The 20,078-nt window shown below is 52.8% G+C and overlaps 1 protein-coding gene and 1 long non-coding RNA gene across 4 annotated transcripts; both read left to right on the top strand.

The window, feature by feature from the left end:
- Positions 1-464: 464 nt before the first annotated feature.
- Positions 465-19,515, top strand: LOC115351186. The gene is made up of 3 exons (XR_003926733.1): positions 465-590; positions 1,972-1,977; positions 19,505-19,515. It is a non-coding gene; the product is annotated as an uncharacterized LOC115351186 (long non-coding RNA).
- Positions 3,629-18,806, top strand: PAQR8 (progestin and adipoQ receptor family member 8). Of its 3 annotated transcripts, none has more exons than XM_030037666.2 (2): positions 3,629-3,671; positions 13,159-18,806. In XM_030037666.2, exon 2 carries the CDS (start codon positions 13,213-13,215, stop codon positions 14,269-14,271), a length of 1,059 nt encoding a protein of 352 aa, XP_029893526.1. In that variant the 5' UTR covers positions 3,629-3,671; positions 13,159-13,212; the 3' UTR covers positions 14,272-18,806. The 3 variants fall into 3 exon arrangements, with proteins under 3 accessions (XP_029893526.1, XP_029893528.1, XP_029893527.1); XM_030037668.2 differs by lacking the exon at positions 3,629-3,671 and adding an exon at positions 3,755-3,773; XM_030037667.2 differs by lacking the exon at positions 3,629-3,671 and adding an exon at positions 11,034-11,053.
- Positions 19,516-20,078: the final 563 nt, after the last annotated feature.

Here is a 20,078-nt window from a genome sequence, read left to right as displayed (position 1 = left end):
AGTCTGCAAGAACAGGGTTTGTGTTGCATGATGGGGAGGATGTATATGGCCAGAAGGTCAAGGGAGGTGATCCTGCCCCTCTATGTCCAGCTCTGGAGCCCCCAGTGCAAGTAGGACATGGACCTGTTAGAACGAGTCCAGAGGAGGCCACAAAAATGATCCAAGGGCTGGAACACCTCTCCTATGAGGACAGGCTGAGAGAGTTGGGGTTGTTCAGCCTGGAGAAGGCTCCGGGAAGACCTTATTGTGGCCTTTCAGTACTTAAAGGGGGCCTATAAGAAAGATGGGGACAGACTTTTTAGTAGGGTCTGTTGCAATAGGACAAGGGGTAATGGCTTTAAACTGAAAGAGGGTAGAATTGGACTAGATATAAGGAAGACATTTTTTACATTGAGGGTGGTGAGACACTGGCCCAGGTTTCCCAGAGAGGTGGTCAATGGCCCATGCCCAAAAACATTCAACGTCAGGTTGGACGGGGCTGTGAGCAACCTGAGCTAGTTGAAGATATCCCTGCTCGTGGCAGGGGGTTTGGACTAGATGACCTTCAAATGTCCCTTGCAACCCAAACCATTCTATGATTCTGTGATTCTGTGATTCTATGATGTATATTTGGGTGGGGAATTACGGTATGCAGGATACGTTTGAGGGCACAAAGCCTGCCTGGATCGTATCAGATGATTGTGAAGGGTAGGGCGAGCTCAGCCTGGTACAACCTAGTCTTAACTGCCTGCTGAGAGCAATCTCCTAGGCAAACACAACCACACCTGGGTTATGCCTTGAAGGGAACAGGGTGATTCATTTCAGGGTGTAAAATGTCAAAGATAGGGAGTAACAGGGACTGCAGCGCAGCAGGATGAGTCTGAGATGAACTAGAGAGCATGGGTTGGCAGGTACTGGTCACTTGAGAGCAGGTCATGGAGTTAGCGATCAAAACGGTCTCACTGTGCAGCATCCACCAAGCTTGATGTGCAAAACAAGCTGCCAGCACCCACCCAGGAGAGCAGTTATCCCTGCACGGAGCTGCCCTTTGCCTTTCTCAAGTCTGCCCCGGGGTGTGCCATGAACATAAGTGGGAGAAAAAGCCTTCATCACAGCAGAAAAGAAGGGCAGTCAACCCAGCAGCGTTGAGATGTGCATGTTGCACCAGGGATGTCTCACCCCACCAACCCCTTCTGCTTGGGTTGTATTTTTCTCCCCACCTCGTCTCCAGCCTTGCCATGGCCATCACCAGCACTCAGCCGAGTGTCCCACTTCTCCCACGTGAGCAATGATGGAAAGACAGGTGGAAGAGGAAAAGCCATGCCATGACCTCCATCTCACAACCACAGAGCATCCCTGGAGATTTCATAGAATCATAGAATGGTTTGGGTTGGAAGGGACCTTAAAGACCATCTAGTTCAAGCCCCCCTGCCATGGGCAGGGACACCTTCCACTAGACCAGGCTGCCCAAAGCCCCGTCCAACCTGGCCTTGAACACTTCCAGGGATGGGGCATCCACAACTTCTCTGGGCAACCTGTTCCAGCACCTCACCACCCTCACAGTGAAGACCTTCTTCCTTATATCTAACCTAAATCTACCTTCTTTCAGTTTAAAGCCATTACCACTTGTCCTATCACTACATGCCCTTGTAGAAAGTCCCTGTCTGGCTTTCTTGTCGGCCCCCTTTAGGTACTGGCAGGATGCTATAAGGTCTCCCCGGAGCCTTCTCTTCTCCAGGCTGAACAACCCCAACTCTCTCAGCCTGTCCTCACAGGGGAGGTGCTCCAGCCCCCCGATCTTCTCTGTGGCCTCCTCAGGACCCTCTTGAGCGGGTCCATGTCCTTCTTAAGTTGGGGGTCCCAGAGCTGAACACAGAACTCCGGGTCAGAACTCATGAGAATGGAGTAGAGGGGGAGAATCACCTCCCAATTGAAGGACTGGAGGAGGATGACGAAGCGGTATTACGGGTCTTACAGGGGGACACATCTTAGAGAGGTGTCAAAGGAGTGCAAGATGTCACTGAGGGGGTCGGAAGCTGCTGATCATATCCCATCCAGATCCGTGAGTGAGATAACAGGGAAAATGGAGGTCCCCTGCCCACCTTCTTCACCCTGCAGGTTTCTCCTTCTCGCTTTGGGAGCGCTGGCTCTCCCGCATGCTGGCAGATGGGTGCCAGGATGTGTTGAAGCTTCACCCAGGCTGGAGTGATCTTATCTGAGCCGGAAAGTCCTGTTCCTGGGCTGCCTCTCCTGCGATCCTCTCCCTGCAGAACAAGCAGTCCATCTGTTTCCCTAGTGAACCCATCAAAAAATAACAGTTCCGACAGGCTGGAGAAGCAAAACCCGCATAAACAAGCTGACACGGAGATGGAAGAGGGGAAACAGGTACTCTGTACTCATAAATTAACCCTCTCATGGGATCGTGGTGACTTTACAGCTGAAGCGATCGCCGTGGTTTTGGCACAGTCCGGTCCAGGCTACATAAGCCTCTCCCAGACATTTCCCAGGCATAGTTGAAGGGCCCAGAGACCACTCCTGAAAGGCCATTTGGGTGCAAATGCTTCTTTTCTGGAGCCCAGAGATTTTGCTGCTGTTTTTATGGCGTAAACCTTGCTGCCCCGGCGGTTGGCTCAAGGCCATACTGTCTTTAGGCTGCAAACCCTGGGGAAAATCGTCCTCTCCTCCATGCTTCCATGTCCACAGCAGCAAAATCAGGAGTCTTGCCCCACATGCGAGCCCAGGAACTGGGCAGTCAGCAGCAGCACTTGCCCTCCCTGGCCTCTCTGCTGCGTTGTGCAGCTCCTCGGCTCAGAATCCCAGACTGGTTGGGGTGGGAAGGGACCTCTGGAGTCATCTGGTCCAGTCCCCTGCTCGAGCAGAGCCACCGGCAGCTGGTTGCCCAGGACCACGTCCAGATGGGGCTTGAAGATCTCCAAGGATGGAGACTCCACAATTTCCCTGGGCAACCTGTGCCAGTGCTCGGTTGCCCTCACAGTAAAAAAGTTTCTCCTGATGTTCAGAGGGAACCTCCTGTGTTTCGGTGGGTGTCCATGGCCTCTGGTCCTGCCTTTTCTACATCGAAGGTAGAATCTCCATCCTGGAGAGAGATCTCCATCCACGAATCTCCCATCCATGTGCTCTCCATCCTTGGAGATCCTCAACAGCGGTCCAGGCAACCGGCTCTGGGTGGCCCAGCTTGGGCACGGCGGGTGGCCCAGGTCACCTCCGGAGGTCCCTTCCCACCCCAACCGCCCTGCGGTGACTTTATATCCATCTCCCGGTGTCTTCCTCCCCTTTCCAGCTCTCCTGCTCCGCAGACACCACCGGGGGTGACCGGGCGTGGGCTCTCCCACCAGTCTGAGCCTCGCTTTTTCCAGTTCAGGTTGCCTGGGCTGGGCTCGGCTGGGCTCGGCTGGGCTCGGGGTCGTCTGGGCTCGGGTCGTCTGGACTCGGCTGAACTCGGCTGAGCTCGGCTGGGCTCGGCTGGACTCGGCTGGGCTCGGGTCGTCTGGGCTCGGGTCGTCTGGGCTCGGCTGAACTCGGCTGGGCTCGGCTGGGCTCGGCTGGGCTCGGTCCGCGGGGGCCACCCCGGGGCGGGGCGCGCATGCGCGGGGACGCCCGGTGGCGGCGGCGCTGCCGGGGGCGGCGGCGGCCGCGGGAGTCGCTGGCGGCGGCGGGGACGGAGACGGGCGGTGAGTGCGGGCGGGAGCGGCCGGCGGTCCCCTCCCCGCGGGCAGCTCCTTTCCCCCCCGACCCGGGGGGAGATCCCACCGAGGGTCCCCGTGCGGGACCCGGTACGGGTCTTTCTGTTCCCCCCGCGCCCCGCCCCGCCGAGCTCCGGTGTCCCCGCGTGGGTACCGCGGCTCCCTTGCACCGCGCCCGCCGCTCCGCATCCCCGCCGCGGCAGGAGCATCCTTCCCCGCGGGGGCCGGGTCACGCCGGCGCCGGTACACGGGGAACCCATCCCCAGGGCGGGTAAAACACGCGTGGACCCCGAGGTGCGGGGGGGGCCCCCTCACCCCCACGCACAACCGAGGAGCCGGGAGGGGTCTTGCGGCCGGGGGAAGAGCGTTGAGGAGGGGAGGAGTGCGTGGGGACAAAGTCACTCGTGCCATAAATTCCCCCCCCCCAGGCCCCGTGACCCGTATCTCAAGGGCTTCGTGAAGGAGAGAGGTGGGCATCGGTTCTCCTCCGCGTTTAACAGCCACGGGGGTGGATTCTCCTCGCGTGACTTTGACCCCCGGGGTGTTCTGGAGGCCGCGGGAAGGAGACGGGCAGAGTTTAGCCGTGAGCTGGGTGAAGAACCGGCTCCCGTCGTTTGCTTTGGAGCTGCTACCTGCCCGTAGCTCCAGCTCGGGTCTCGAAAAGGTCGATGGAGGGTTGTTCCCTGCTTCTCTGCTCCAGGACGCTTCGGGGATTGTCGGTCATATTCCCACCATTTCCCATCTGGATTTTTCCTGAAAACACCACGAGCATCTCACTTTTTTGGAGGGAAAAAAAAAAAAATTGCAGGCAGTCTTGAACCGCTCTTGTTTTCATCGACAAAAATATAGATATATATAAAAATTGGGTAAACATTTAACAGTCGTTTGCTCAGGGTCAAACCAACTCATCTCCACCATGAGCAGGGCTGGGTACGGAGCCTCCCAGTAGCTGTGCCGGGGTGGGAAGTGCCGCGGATCAACTGGGTACTCAGGACTGGTGGTCCCGCACCCGACGCTCGTTTAATAACTGTCCAGCTCCAGCGGTTCATCCCCTGGCTGCTTTGGCTGGAGCACACGGCTTTTTACTGCGCCGCGGGATGGAGATGCGCGTTTGTTGTCGGATGCTGCGGGGGTCATCGCTTCAGAGCTGGGAGATGCCCCGGCGTGCTTTAGGTGGGGTTAGTCGGGGGGATTCCCAGCCACGGGGGTCCGGGCGGGGGGTTAGGGTGAGGATGCGTGTGATGCCGCCCTGGCAGCGGCCGTTGAAAAAAAGGGAAGTCATGAAAAGGTGGTGAAAAAGGATGAAGCCCATACGCAATGCTCCGCCGGAGTGAAATCCAGCGGGTCTGAAATCTGGTTTTGCTCTCTGCCGGGGCAGGGAGGGGATGGGTGGCCGTGAATTACACCGGCAGACCGTGCTCCTCCCTTCGGGTCGGGGTGCGGGAGGGTGATACGTGCTGCAAACAATTCCTAGAAACCCACGGGCTCGTCGGGCCAAACCGCAAGCCGTTACACATTTCCTCCCGTTCAGCTGGTAAAGGTGTGGGTTAACAGCCCTGCTCGCTGCACGATTTTCTTTTTCTCTGGGCATCGTTGCTTTTCTTTATTTACACTGAGGCTGCGGCCGCAGCCTCTGGCCCCGAAGAGGGTTGTGTCCCTCGGGACGCAGGGAGGGGTGGCCGGCGTGGGCGACATGCCGGCAGCGCAGGCAGAGGCTGAGGACAGGGGAGCTGCCGTCGTCGGTCACGTGCGTGCACTTGCAGCTACTTGCACGTCTTGAGTCATGCACCAGCTTAATTTTTAGCTGCTAGTGTATGTGATAACCCCGGTTCCTGGGGTCAGGCCAGCGGCCCTTCGATTGCAGTATCCATTTATGCTAAAGAAATTCCTCCAGAGGAATAAATTCCCAGGAAGGCTCCTTGGAGCCTGCGTGTTTGGTCTGCAGCTGTACATACGTAGCCGTATCTTACGTCCTCCATCCTTCAGGCACAGGCAGTAAGCAAGCAGAAGCTTGCTGCCGGTTGCTATTTTATTCCCCAGTGGATCCTTGGGATCGAGTAGGGATGGAAGCATGCGGTTGCAGCACAGCCCGCATCCCTTGTTTGGGGGGGAATCTGCCGTCTGGTCTTTGCTGGCCCTTGCTCGGGGCTCCATAGCTGTCATTGCAAACCTAGAAGCTCGCTGGGAAAGGCCACAGGGTTAAATGGGAGGAGGTCCCAGATGGGGACAAAGACTTTTAGTGTAGGGAAGAGGAGAGCTCGCAGCTCCAGGGGGTTGGCACAGAGCTGCAGTCTCTCCCTGGCAGCCTGCTCTCTGCCCGCAGCAGCGGCGGTGTGCATGATTTATATACATTTTTTTCTAATGACCGAAGCTCTAAAATCTGCAACCTTAAAAAAAATGTTTTTGTGGAAGAGGCTTTTGTGGACAACAGCAAAGCTAAGCAGCCTCAGCCTGTAGGCTCTGGGAGATCTTTTGGCAACGGTCCGGATCCCCAAACAGTGCACGGCCAGTTTGGTTTGGTTGCTCTGCCTGCAGGCAGACGGTTCCTGGGTTGTCCCATCAGCAGATAGATCTGAGCAGGGAGGGATTTGCGGGCTCGTTGAGGTCTCCCCGTGCTAGCAGGAGTTCCCGTCTCCAGCAGATCTGCGCTGAAAGAGTTGTCCCATCAGCAGGTGCTGGGCCTGTGGCTTTGGGAAAGGCGCCTGGCAGTGACCTTTTCCGTAGGCAAACTGGCTGGAGAAATGCCGTGCTCGCAGGGTGTGCACCCAGCTAGTCGGGGATGGAAGGGAAGGATACCGTATCCCACGGGCCTTGCGGGAGGAAATTTAGGAGTCGAAAGCGGGACGCAGCGGGCTCCTTTTTCAGTCAATTGGGGTGGGGGGAAACCCAGGCACTTCTCTGGCACAATTCCAGCTTTGGCATTTGAAACAGGTCAGTTGTCCCACTCCATCGGCGGTCCCTGCACGACTGAATACAGCAGGCAGGGACCAATGTGGGTGGCCGGACCAAAATCATGCTCGGGAGTGTGCAAACACTTCAGCAACCTGACGGTAGCAGGTCATTGATTGGGTCTGTGTCCTGGTCTTGTTTCATTACTGGTGCACTCAAAGCCTGTAAGCATGAGTGCTCCACCCAGGGATCTCGCACCCACCTGAAATTGAGCCCCAAACTGTTGGGGGCTGTGTTAGTTGTGTGTGGGAAAAGAAAGTGGTGAGCAGCTCTGGAAAGAGCAAATGGCAAAGGATTAGTGAGATCAGGAAGAAAAGCTGCGGCAAATTACCTCGATCTTGTGCAATTTTTGATAGGGGAGGGATGGGTTTTCTAGAGGAGATACTTCTCAGCCAGGGTCTGTGGGTAGAAATAATGAACATTAACATTTTTGCATCTGCCTGGTGCTGCAGATGGGTTTCTTTTTTCACACATTGAGTGTATTGGTTGTGTTATCAGTAGCATCACCAAGTTTTAACCATCATTAGGCATGAAGAATCTGCAGCTGTGTTTATCACAGCAAATCAGAAATGTGCTGTGGTGACCCACACCATTCCCTGGCATGGTTTGGGAGTTAGCACGGTCCAGGAGTTGTTCCTGGCAGACAGTTTATATGTGGGTACCCATTTCAACGGTGTCGCAGCATGGGAGCATCCAAGCCATCCCAGCTGGTCTCAGAACCAAGGACCCGGTGATGTTTAGCTCAAGGTTTAGACTCTCGCGGTAAAGCCAGCAGCCTCATCAAGTCTTTGGTTTCCTAACTTTGGATTTCCACTGCCTCACTTTGCTCCCCCAAACACTGCAGGACCTCGTGGGCTGCCCCTCCTTGGTGGGATGCCGTGGACTCCCCCCCACCTTTGCTGCAGGGATACGGTTATTTGCCAGCAGCTTTGTTTTGCTCTGTCCGCTCCGAGCACGGCGTTCATCGCACCGGCTTCGCTGCTCTCATCCCCTGGACCCGTCCCAACTTGCAGGCAACGCCGAGCCCATGTCAAGAGGCACTTGCTGCTCAGCACGGCTGAGCTGGCTGCTGGCCCGGCTTGCTTCCAGGCCAGAAATCGTGGGGGAGCTGGAGCTGACACTGCCGTGGCTTCTGTGGGGGATCCTGCCATCTCCTGCCGGCTTTAATGGCTCATCTCCCAGCATCACGAGACGTTCGTTTCCTGATTAATACATGCTTGGACAAACCCTGCTTCAGCTACGCGCTCTGCGTGTGTGTATAGGTGTATACGGAAAGGCAGAATTTGAGCCTTTTTTATTTGAAATTTTCCACAAGGTTACTTTGACCCCTTTTCTTAACAGATAAGGTTATTTTAAGGCTTGCCCTTCAATGTCTCCAGTAAATCACATCACCTTTTACCTTCCAGAGCATCCTCACCCATGCAGAATCCCTGTTGCATCACTGCTTGTAATACATCCATTGGGCTGATGTGGATGTAACTGGGTACGTAAGCGTGTCAAGGGAAATAAAATATTCTGTGCAATGCACTGTTCAATAGTCCCAGCACTGCCTGGTGCATTACAGCAGTGCATTAAGAGCACAATATCTAGTTCTCATTAGGCAGATGAGGACTGGTAGCCCCATTTAATAGATGGGGAGGTGGAAGCCCAACTTACAGAAGTCCCGAGCACCTGGCCCCTCTCTGGTTGTGGGGATTTCCACTTCTTGGACGCTGGAGTGTAAATCAGTCCTTCATACCCTGCTGCTTGTTTGGGCAGGGCTCATTCCTGGCACAAACCATCAAATGCCACCTCTTCCAGTTTCTGACCTCTGTGATACCCATGTAAATACCAATAACTCCCTGTGAGGGGCTCTGAGCACTGTGTGTGTCTGTTGCAGTTAGGAGGAAGGTTAGCACCTAAACGTATGGCAGAAGGAAGCAGATAGTACCAAGGCTATGCAGGAATTGCTGCGATGAGCCGGTACACGGTCTCTTAGTTTCTCATCTCTGGTGGAGCCTTTCCAAAACACTGGGCAGAATGGGATGGAGGAGCTGGCACTGTGCTCCCAAGCTGGTCTTTCAGAGTTTGCCCCGAGCCCTCCGCAAGTGATTTAGTTATAGGAGGAGATGTTTGTGCACAGGGAGGACCAGCCTGCAGGCAGCAGGCTTTGGGTTGGGGCTTATCTGCTGTATCTGAGCTGGGTTTTGCCTCTCCCAGCGCTGGAGAGGCAAACTGAGCTGCTGTCTGCCATCCTGGTGCTGTAGGAGCTGTGACACCAAAGTTAACCCCATGTAGGAAGGGGTCAGAATAAAACCCCAGGCTTCAAAATGACCTGGAGTCCCTCCAGGGACTTTTACTCAGCTCCCAGAAGACAGGAATTCGGGAATCACCTGCAGCTCTCAAAACCAGTCTGTTGCCCACTGCTGCACGATCACTGCAGTTATTTTCACGCTGCCCACAACCTCTTTTTCTTTTTTTCTATTTTAAATGCAATGCATTTATTAAAGACTTCCCCAGAGCTGAGTTCCCTGGTCCTCTCTTCTTTGTTTACCAGGAATTACTGCCGTTCTGGAAGGCTGTGTAAACCTCTGATGCCTGAATACGAGTGTGCGAGCAAATACATCACATTGGTACAGCCTCAGTCCCAGACAGTTAATGCTGAGGCCAGACCGGTGGGAAAATCAACTGTACTCTGTAGGAAATTTTCTCATTCAAACCCCTCCATCAGACTGTGACCAAAAAGCAAAAGAGCTGGGAAAAGCTCGGGTTTCCAATTACTCTCTTCAAAAGGGAGAGAAAAATTGGAACGGGATCGTTCTCCTCCTGTGCTGCAGTTCTTATTGTGGCTGTAATGATACAGCCTGGCCATCATCCACTCTCTCCTTCTCGCCTTGCAGCTCCCTCCCCGAACAAACGATACTTGGTTGCCGTTAATTGGGAGCAGCCAAAATAACTGAATCCCCCGGAGATGGGGGGGTGAGGACAGAATCTCAACGAGACGCCCTGCTGATGAATGTGGCTTTCAGCCGCTCCTACACCCCCGTGAAGGGAAAAGAATAGGGGCTCTGTGAAAGTGAAACAGCCAGTGCTGACCTTGGGTTTCTGGGTTGGGGTTTTTTCTTTTTTTCCTTTCTCTCTCTTTTCTAACGTTAATTGCTTGTCGCTTTGTCCATCACATGATCGCTGGAAATTGCCAACTTGTTCTCACTCGTTAATGTCACAAGTTCGGTTTAAAATAAGCAGTCTACCAGGTTCCTGATTTCGTGCTGTTTATCTGAGTATCAGATGTATTTCTTGTGATTTCAGACTATTACTTTGAAAATCTCTGACCCTCCCTCCGCCCGTTAAAAACTGGCATTTTCCAGCTATGAAAGCCTGCCTGGAAGCTGCTGTCAGGGAGATCTGCAGCGTCTAACCTTTCCCCAGCTCTGCTCAAAGGCGATGCTCGCTGTATACACCGAGCTCTCGGGATGAGAGACCGTGGCAAAATCCTGGCGCTAGCACACACCGTACAAGCCGGAGCCAGCCTGTGCCTGGTACAGAAGCTGCCTGTCTCTCTCGTATCCCTGTCAGCATGCAAAGCAGGCAGGCCACGGACGGTGGAAGGGGCGATGTGCCCCTCACATTGGTGTGCATCAGTACGCCCAGGCTTGATTGCTGTCTTCCTGTGTGTCTTCTGGTTGCCTTTGCACTTTACGGGCAGGTTTCAGCGTATTGCTGCCTCTCTGCAGGAGATGAGCGCTCCGAACCTGCTCCTGTGCAGCTTACCTGACCAGTCTGTGCTGTATCTGAGCTGTTTTTCAGTTCCTGATGTCCTGGGGTCCATGCTAGCATTAGTCTGTGTTCTCCAAGAGGTGGGAAGCTTCAGTGTGCCCTTTCTCCTTGTGCCTTGCCACCATGATCCCCATCTCCAATATCAGTGCCTAAATACCTTTTTGGAGGGTTTTCCAGCATCCTGCTGGGATGAACTGGGACGAAGATTCAGCACTGAGACCCCTGTAGTGGACCCAAATCCTCGAAGCATACTTAGTTAAAGGGAAGCTGGGAGATGGTGAGCAGGGGTCCAAGCCCTCTTGCTTGGGTTATATCACAGCAAATGCTGGAAGAGGTGTAAAACACAGGGGAACGGACAGGGCAGAGGAGCTTAGGACACATGAAGTGCTTCAGAGTCTGTACTCACACCTCTGCACGGGGCAAAACCTGTGCGTAAGGGCTGGACATCATCAGCTGGAGACAGCAGATGCTGTCTTGGTGCTGCAGTGAAGGAGATGCAGTCGGCTTGGGAAGGGAGCTCTTGTCTGTGCATCTAGACTAGTAAATCAAACACTGTCTTAGTATAGACAAATCCATAAAATTTCCCTGTCTTTCCCACCCCAGTGTGCTCAGCCTGCAGCCAATTTCTGGCCAGATCATCCAAAGGAGATACAGGGCAATAGAGGGTGAGTACTACAGTGCTGCATAGCCGGGGATGGTCTCCTTGCTTGGGTTTTGCCTTATCCTGAAGCTGAGGTCTAGAGTAAGTTGGATGAATGAGCCTTCCTTTCTCCATCAGCTACAAGGAGCCAGAATAGACTGGCTTTGCATTAGAACTGGGAAGAGGGAGTGTTGCCTCTTTTTCACACCATTCCCTCATAGGAGTGCCCCAGAGTCAAAATTTGCCTTGCCTCCCTAAATTTTGGCATGTATCCCCACAGGGATACACAAGCTGCTGAATGAACTGTGTGTCCCATCACAGATCTGGACCCTGCAGACCCTTAGGATAGAAACAAAGTCTTTGTGAACGTGCACAACATCAAACCCACCAGCAAGGGTGCTATCTTCAGTCTTATGCATCTGTGAAGCTAAAATACCATTTGTAGGGACCATTTTGCCTTCTGTGGCTAAGGCAGCTCCATCGAACTCAGCAGCCAGATTCCCCTGTGGCCAACAAGGAAAAAAAAAAACCCAGCCCTGAGAGGTGCTAAGGGAGAAAGCCTTGAAAGCGTAGGGAGAGAGAGAATGGGCTGGAAAATGCAATTTCATTATGACAACTCCCATCTGCTAGAATACGGAAGCAACATGAAAATATTTTGTCTGTTATCAGAGGCTTTGGGTTGCGAGAGGAAGTGGGATTTGCAACCTGGTTCAGAGTCTGCTCTAACTTTGCTCTTTGTGCTGTCTCGCCCTCGGACTGTTCGACAGGTCCCACCTCCCTGCTTTTGCTCTCTCTTGGTGTTTAACACTGTCCTGTCCTCTGTATCATCATCCCAGCATGGGTCTCCTATCATGTGCCCACGCAAACTATTCCTCTGTCTCACTTCTGGCAGCAGCTGCTATCTGATGCAACAGAAGAAAAATACGCCGTTTCCCACGCTCAAGCAAAATACTTACTTGCATTTACTTATTTTTGGCCATCTCCATCCACTGCAGCTCTGGCTGGGTGCATATAAGCTTAGGAGTCAGGCCCCACTCCCGCAAACGTGTAAGTGTTGGCTGCACAGGAGTAACCGCAGCCCTGCAGGGTCTGGTGGGGCTCCATCAGCTGCAATTTCAGTTCAAGCATGGGCATCTGTGTGATAAGTTCTCCTCTATTTTGTGTGGCATAAACACCAGCAGGGAAGAGAAATATGTAGGGTGGAAGGGAAACAGAGGGTAGTGGGAATTAATTCAATGCTGTGAGGTAGTTTCCAGACATTAGGATCCTGCTGTGCCCTGAATCTGAATCTTTCCAGCCAGAGCTTAGCAACTCTGGAGGTTGCCATGGAGCAGAGCGGGCAGAGGAGTGTTCAGCACTGGGGTTTGGCTGCTCTGAGCATCCAGGCACATCTCGTCTGGCAGCCCCTCAGCATGGCTCCGTGGATGCTCCCAAGGCTTTGATGCTATACCCAAACCGCAGCCAGCTCTGATGCAGAGCCTCTCGTTTCTCCATCACCTCCCAGTCCTGCTGCTTCTTACACATGGAGGGATGAGGGCTGCAGGTTTGGCACTGTGGACTTTTCCCCTTCTCCCGCTGCCGTACTCACTACGGCAGCCCCAGGCGTGCAAGCCGTGTGCAAGTTGTGTGGCAGGCAAGCCGAGTTTATTTGCAACCTCCATGATTTGGTTGGGACCCTCTTCACTCAGGTGCAGAAAGGCAGGTTATCCCTTAGATGACTAATCACTCCCTAATTTTGTCCCTGAGCAGTTTGTTCTGGGGAAGGGGGTGAAAAATCCCCTCCACAATCATCAGGTGCTCTCTTCACATCTAACTGCTTCTTGCACCCCGTTATTGGCAGCTCCTCGCTACTTCTGAACATGCTTGGAGCCGGGTGCCTGAGGAAGCGAGGACAAAGGGCAGGCTTGTGACATTGCTGTGCCCATCTGACGTAGGCTGAACTGCAGGGACAAGGCTGTGGCATCCTTCTTCATGCTGAATTTAGGTCTGCTGAGTCAAGAAAAGCCCCTTTCCCCTAAGAGCAGGGCCAGCGTCTCGATAGCACCATGGCTCATCCCACCCAGGAATGGCAGCATGCTCTTCTCCCCCATAAATCACCGTTAACATTTCTTCTTTCTCCCCTCCCCGCAGGGCACGAAGGCGACGTTCCCCAGAGCCAGGCTCAAAGCTGCCGCACGCGGCGAGATGACAGCCATCCTGGAGCGGATCAGCACGCTGTCCCTCAGCGGGCAGCATCTCAGCCGTCTCCCCAGGCTGCTGGAGGATGGCTTCCCCAAGATGCCTTGCACGGTCAAAGAGTGCGAGGTGCCGCAGCTCTTCCGTGAGCCGTACATCCACACCGGGTACCGTCCCACCGGCCAGGACTGGCGGTACTACTTCCTTAGCCTCTTCCAGAAGCACAACGAGGTGGTCAACGTATGGACTCATCTCCTGGCAGCGCTGGCTGTGCTGCTGAGATTCAAGACGTTTGTGGAGGCTGAGCAGTTACCCGTGGACGCGTGGTCCTTGCCTTTGCTCATCTTTGTCCTCTCCTCTGTCACCTACCTGACCTGCAGCCTCTTGGCCCATCTACTGCAGTCCAAATCGGAGCTGTACCACTACACCTTCTACTTTGTGGACTACGTTGGAGTCAGCATCTACCAGTATGGTAGTGCCCTGGCTCACTTCTACTACAGCTCCGACCAAGCCTGGTACGACAAGTTCTGGCTTTTCTTTCTGCCGGCAGCTGCTTTCTGTGGCTGGCTGTCTTGTGCCGGCTGCTGCTATGCGAAATATCGGTACCGACGGCCTTACCCCATCATGAGGAAGATGTGCCAGGTGATCCCAGCTGGGCTGGCATTCATCTTGGATATCAGTCCTGTCGCTCACCGGGTGGTTGTGTGTCACCTGGGGGGCTGTGAGGAAGATGCTGCTTGGTACCACACGTACCAGATACTGTTTTTCCTTATCAGTGCTTATTTCTTCTCCTGCCCGGTCCCCGAGAAGTACTTCCCTGGCTCCTGCGATATCGTTGGCCATGCCCACCAGATCTTCCACACCTTCCTGGCCATCTGCACCCTATCGCAGCTGGAGGCCATTCTTTTGGATTACAAGAACAGGCAGGAGATTTTCCTGAAGAGACACGGGCCTTTCTCCGTTTATCTCTCCTGCATCTCTTTTTTTGGCCTGGTGGCTTGTAGTGCCATCACAGCTTACATCCTGCGATGCAGGATCAAGGCCAGCCTGGCTAAAAAGGACTCCTGAGAGTCACGAACGTGACGGGCATGACGTCACCGGGGTGGTGAAAATCAAGAAAAGGGGCATAACACGTTAGAGACATAACTGTCTTATTTGCCTAACACGCTGTGACTAACCGGGACCCTGGACTCAGGTGGAGGGCTGGAGACTTCATGCTGGACGCATTTTCACAGCAGGGACTGCCTTTTGCCATCCAGGGGGACATGGAGTGTTTTAAGCCAGAACAAGTCACTTAACCAAGGATGCTGGAACAGGCAGAGGTTTCCTGGTTTCTTGTTCATTCCGGTAAACCTGTGGGTGATACCTTGCTGAACGTCAGGGAGGGCAGCCTGAAGGCCGTGAGACTGTAGAAGGGTCTGCCAGGGCTCACAACGCAGTGGAGAATGCACCATGAGGACCACAGCTGGATGTGATGACCTCCCTGGGTTTTGCCATCTGTGCTATCTGTGAGAGACCTGTTACTATCAAAGGCAGTAGCAAGGTTTCAGGAGGAGTCTACATTTCTGGGATTCAGCTGCAAGGCCATGTGTGGCACAGTGGCTGGTATAATCCTTTTCCTGCTGCAGCTGGGCTAAGCCAGGTTCTCTCTACGGTCCCCTTGTCAAGTATCTCAATGCCAGGTTGCTGAGGTGGCTTTGGCGAAGCATGTTTGGAGACTTAGGCCTGACCTGGGGTCCGCTGGGATGAACTGGGTCTGAACCTGAGCCCTGTGTCTGCTGGTGAACTGGTGTGGGTCCAGCACAGGTGGAGACGTTAGGTCAGCTCCATCTTTTCTTTCTGTATGACTGCACCATCTGCAGTGGAGCTGCTCATGAAAACCAAGGAGTCAGGCTGTCCCAAGGATTACTAACAGAAGATTCGGTCTTTCCCAGCAGTCTGAATTTGACCTAAGGTAGTGACAGTGCTGATGGCTGTTTGGTAGCCTACGAGACAGGTCTTCAAAGGCTCCTGACTTCCATTTTAAGTACTTAGTTGCCTTTGAGGAGCTGGGCCTGGGTCAGGTTCGAGATGGTTTTGAGCCTTCCTCAGTAACAGTGGCAGAGGTTGAGCACCCCTGAGGCCATCAGCATTCAGGGTGCTGGCCCCAGGAGGGGAGATGCTTTTGATACTGGCTGCATCATTTTGGCTGCTTGTGTGACAGGTTCATGCATTCCTGCATAGACTGACTCTGTGTATTCTGTCTAGAGAGTCTGACTGACCTCCAACGCTGTCCATGCAGTGTAGAGTAACTTGGGTGTGACCTGTCTGATACGGGAAAGGCTCTGGGCCTCCAACAGCCCTACTACGGTCATGGCCAAAAGGGTATGAAAGTGAAGCAGTCTTTATTCCCCTCTTAATGGTGCTTTTCAGGACACCAAGCAGTGCTTGGTGGGCCTCGTGGGAAAGCTGACCTTGAAGCTGCAGGCTTGCTTCTCTCTGACCAATGGGATTGTGAATCTGGCACGTTTTTATCAGCACTAGATGAAGGTAGAACAGCAAAAGGCAGGAGCAGGGTAACAGCATTAGGGTCCTATGCAACCTTGGGACGGGTTCGTCCTTGAGACTTGGTGATTCCTGCGTGGAGTAGCCAAGATAGTGGTCAGGGACATTTGATGTCCATGGGTCACTCCTGTCCAAGGTGTAGCAAGGGTTGGTTTACTGTGTCCTCCACTAGATAAGTCTCCTCTGTGCTTGCTGGGGGGGAATATCAGATATGGAACCACACTCTTGCACTGAAGTTGGTAGCACTTGCAGGACAGGATACTCAGAGCCAATGCAGAGATATGGTCCCATGCAGCCTACACACCTACTGTTTGACCCACTGCTTGCTTTCCATAGTAAACCCTGGCACAGCTCCTCCCAGCTATACACTGCGCAAGACCTGCAGCCTCAAGTGCCTTGACACCTGGCAAATTCCTAGGAGGTATAAATCTTTGCTGAAAGCAAGGAAGGCATGGGATCTATTCCAGCCACAGATTTGTCTCACTGAATCCAAGGGCAGGCAAATGAATTGTGATTGCTGGTTCTGAGCAGGCAGAGTTTAGGGTTGGAGATATGATTTGTCATGACAAGCACTGATTTCTGCACTTGATACGTTTTTTAACTATTGAGATCTGTGTGTGTCTGTGTATGTGTGTGTACACATGATCTATTACCCAGAAAGGCTTTGCCTTTGGCTTTTATATCTGCAGAGCCTCCTAGTTGGGTCAAGATTAGCCTGAAGGAAACAGTGCTATGCTGCTGGAGGAGCAAGGTGGGCCAGACAACAGCGTCTCTGAAAACAGATCTATTAATAGGTGCTTTGCTGTGTCCTGTGTTTTGTGGACAAATTTGAAACTCCTGGCCCTATTGACAAATTAAATACAAAGGGCGAGGGAAGTAAGTTTTGAGTACAGGAGAAGAAATCATAGGAGAGCCTTCAGGAGGTCATCTAGTCCACCCTTTCTCACCACTCTAGGCCTCCTGGGTTACATCCACTCCAGCTTAGAAATTAATTACTTCATTTCCTGCGGTGTATTTTGACAGTACAGCCACGCTGACCTAACAGCAAATTTGCCTCAGGGGAGTGGCAAGTGGGGATGGTCCCACTTACACCTCTTCATACCACTTCCCGTGCACAGAAGCTCATCTCACCACAAAGTGAGCTGGTGCCGGGAGACGGACTAGCAGAAAACCAATCCTACTGAAAAAATGTCAGTAATTTTCTGCTGGTTTTAACTTTCAGCCAGCTCACTTGGACAACACTGCTGCCTGCAGGGAAGGGCCAGAGCAGAGGCCAGCAGCAGTTCCTCCAGCACAGCAGCTGGTTTCTCAGCTAGCTTAGTTGCACTGATGGACTGCTCCCTCCATGGTCTCCCTGGCTTTGCTTGTGGGTCTCCTCCCAGTTTGGGGAAAGACTTCCAACGGGAGCAGTGCTTTTTCTCAACAGCCTAATTTGCCTTGCTTTTGTGGTAGGTAAAGCAGAATGAGCCACTGAGTGTGGATCTGGCTGGATGGTATCAGTGGGCTCCTGTGCAGGAAGGGGAGTAAACCAGGCTGGTCCAGAGCTCCTTTCTGGGCTAAAACAGAGGGAGTGGGCATCGCTGCTAATAGCAAACCCTGCTCTGCTGCTACCTAGCGTTATACTGGTACCAAAGGAAGGGATCACCCAGGCGTTTCCGTCTCTAGGGGTTTGAAAATGGATGACAGGTCCTGTCCTTGTCAAAGGAGGATGAGTACAGTCATGCCATCCAGTTCAGGGACAGGGAGGGGAGGTGCCCACATGGCTCTTCTGAGGTATTTCTGGTCATACGTCATCTCCTCCCTGGTCCAGCAGAAGTGAAACTTCTCCTTCTCGAGCAATTGTGTGACAGCGGTGGTGTTTTTACATATTCTTATGTTATCCCTCAGGTGAAGCCACTCACGTCCCCGTGTGGCCCTGCACTCAAGACCTGGAGCTGACCTCCTGGTTACGATGATGGGTTGATTTAGCAGGGAATTTCAATACAGATTGCTGCTGCTGTGAGGATGCACCCTTGTGTCACAAGGGGCTCACCAACACTGGAGCTTCCTTCATCCCTGTCTCCATCCTCCTCCTCTTCCTCCAACCCGCTGATTTCTTTCCCTCATCCCGGACTTCATCCTTGTGCCTTATGCACCTGGCTGCCTACCTGGGCAGACTCCACATGCCGTGCAGTCTGCTGCACCTCAGCCGGGCTGGGACTGGAAAGCGACTGCCAATGCCCTCCCGAAAGCCCTGCCGTTGATCTAGGGGAGACCAGGGCTGGGTCCAGAGAGAGTAAAAGTGCCACTGTGATAAATGCTCAGCTTGTCTGAGAGCCTCTCAGGGCCTTCTCCTTGGGCTCACTGCTTGGAGCACGCCTCCTTCCATCCTGGCGTTCCTCTAAGGAGGCACGGCTGGGAGGGGTGTACCAGTGGCAGGGTTTGGCGAAGAGCTGACCACCAAAGGTTGAGCACATCCGAGATCCTGAAGGGACCGAGGTCCTAACCCTCTTCCCCAAAGAATCTCTGGTCCTGTGATAGTATTTTTGCAGATCGTGCAACCTGGATCTGTACAGGACAACTCCTGAGAATTCATCCCAATGTGCCTTATGCTGTTCCTTTTTTGGAATTCATCCTGAAGGAACCTGAGGCTCAAAGGCAGCCTCTTTGCTGTCTGCCGGTCCATGGTTGCTCTTAACAGCTGCTACCCACTGACAGGATTTGCTTGGTGTATGGAGCAGAAGGGGAGGATGGAGAGAGGTGCCTTAAACTTGTATTTATGCCTAATGATTTGTGTAACAAGGCAAGGACGGGTTCCTCATGTGCCTTGCAATTTACATCTTTTACTGACAAGGTTATTTTTAAGCACTGTTTGTTACTAAACAGAAGTACAAAAGAGTTTGTATTTTTTTCCCTGGGAAACAGGGAAGGGTATGAGTGTTATATATTAACCATTCCCTTCCCAGCTCCTATCTGCTGACTTTGTATTGTTGAAAACATTGACAATATTTTAAGCTTTGTACTGTACTGATCATTATTTAAAAATCTTAGTGAAAAAAAAGAAATCTGGAAAAGCAAAACGATTGGTGTGGTGTGAAATTCCCAAATGCACAACTACAGAAGGTTATGAGTCATTAGGAAGAAAAGTGGATAATAATTTTAGAGTGGATACATTAGAGTGGATAATAATTACAACAATAATGAACAATAGGGTGTGGTTTTATCTGTGCATCTGAAAGCACTTTCCAGGTTTCACAGTAACTATGTGATTTCATTCCCTTTTTACAAGGGAGGTGCAGAATGGCTGCTCTGACACTGATTAGAGGCATTTAAGTTCATCATCCACAAAAGTATTTGGGTGTCCAGTTTTCCTTAATTTCTATCAATCAGAGGTGAATATCTAGTGATTTGGTGGCCTGGCACCAAAGCAGTGCACCTTCAGTGGCCAAGCTGTGAATACAATTGCCTGTTCAAGCAAAACATTTCAGCACATGCTTAAAATTAAGCCAAAGAGACACAATCATTGATGGACAGAAGGATATCGATCAGTTAGACATGAGCCTACATGAAATAAGGCAAACTCCACCATCTCATGGTCACTGCAGCCAAGGCTGCCTTTGACCTTCATATCCCCAATGAGCCCTTGTTGGTGAGTATGATGTCCAGCAAAGCACCTCTCCATGTTGGCTCCTCTGTCACTTGGAGGAGGAAGTTATCAGCACTGCACTCCAGGAACCGCCTGGATTGCTTATGCCCTGCTATGTTGTCCCTCCAGCAGATGTCAGGGTGGCTGAAGTCCCCCATGAGGACCAGGGCCTGCAAAGTGACCACTCCTGTCTGCCTGTAGAAGACCTCATCCACTTGTTCTTCCTGCTTAGGCAGCCTATAGCAGACACCCACTACAATGTCACCCGTACTGGTCTTCTCTTTAATCCTTACCCGTGAGCTCTCAGTTGGCTCATCATCCAGGCAGAGCTCCATGCACTTCAGCTGTTCTCTCACATAAAGGGCAGCTCCCCCTCCTCATTTTCTTGACCTGTCCTTCCTAAAGAGCCTGTATCCCTCCATGGCAACACTCAAGCCGTGGGAGCCCTCCCATCACGTCTTCCTGATCCCAGCAAGATCGTAGCCCTGCAGCTGCGCACAGATCTCTGTAACTCATCACACGTAGTCCCCATGCTGCCTGCATTACTCTACATGCACTTCAGAGAGACACCCCAGCACACGGATTTCCCAGAAAGGGTTGGGGGATTTCTCCATAATGGTGCCTTCTAGGCCCTTCCTTGCTTACATGCAAACACTGGAGGTGACCCTGCTTCAGCCGTGTTTTGTTGATTTTATGATCTCTTTCT

Source organism: Aquila chrysaetos, chromosome 15, assembly GCF_900496995.4.
Source record: "Aquila chrysaetos chrysaetos chromosome 15, bAquChr1.4, whole genome shotgun sequence".
In the NCBI taxonomy this organism is placed as follows: domain Eukaryota; kingdom Metazoa; phylum Chordata; class Aves; order Accipitriformes; family Accipitridae; genus Aquila; species Aquila chrysaetos.
This window is presented reverse-complemented; position numbering and strand designations above follow the sequence as displayed.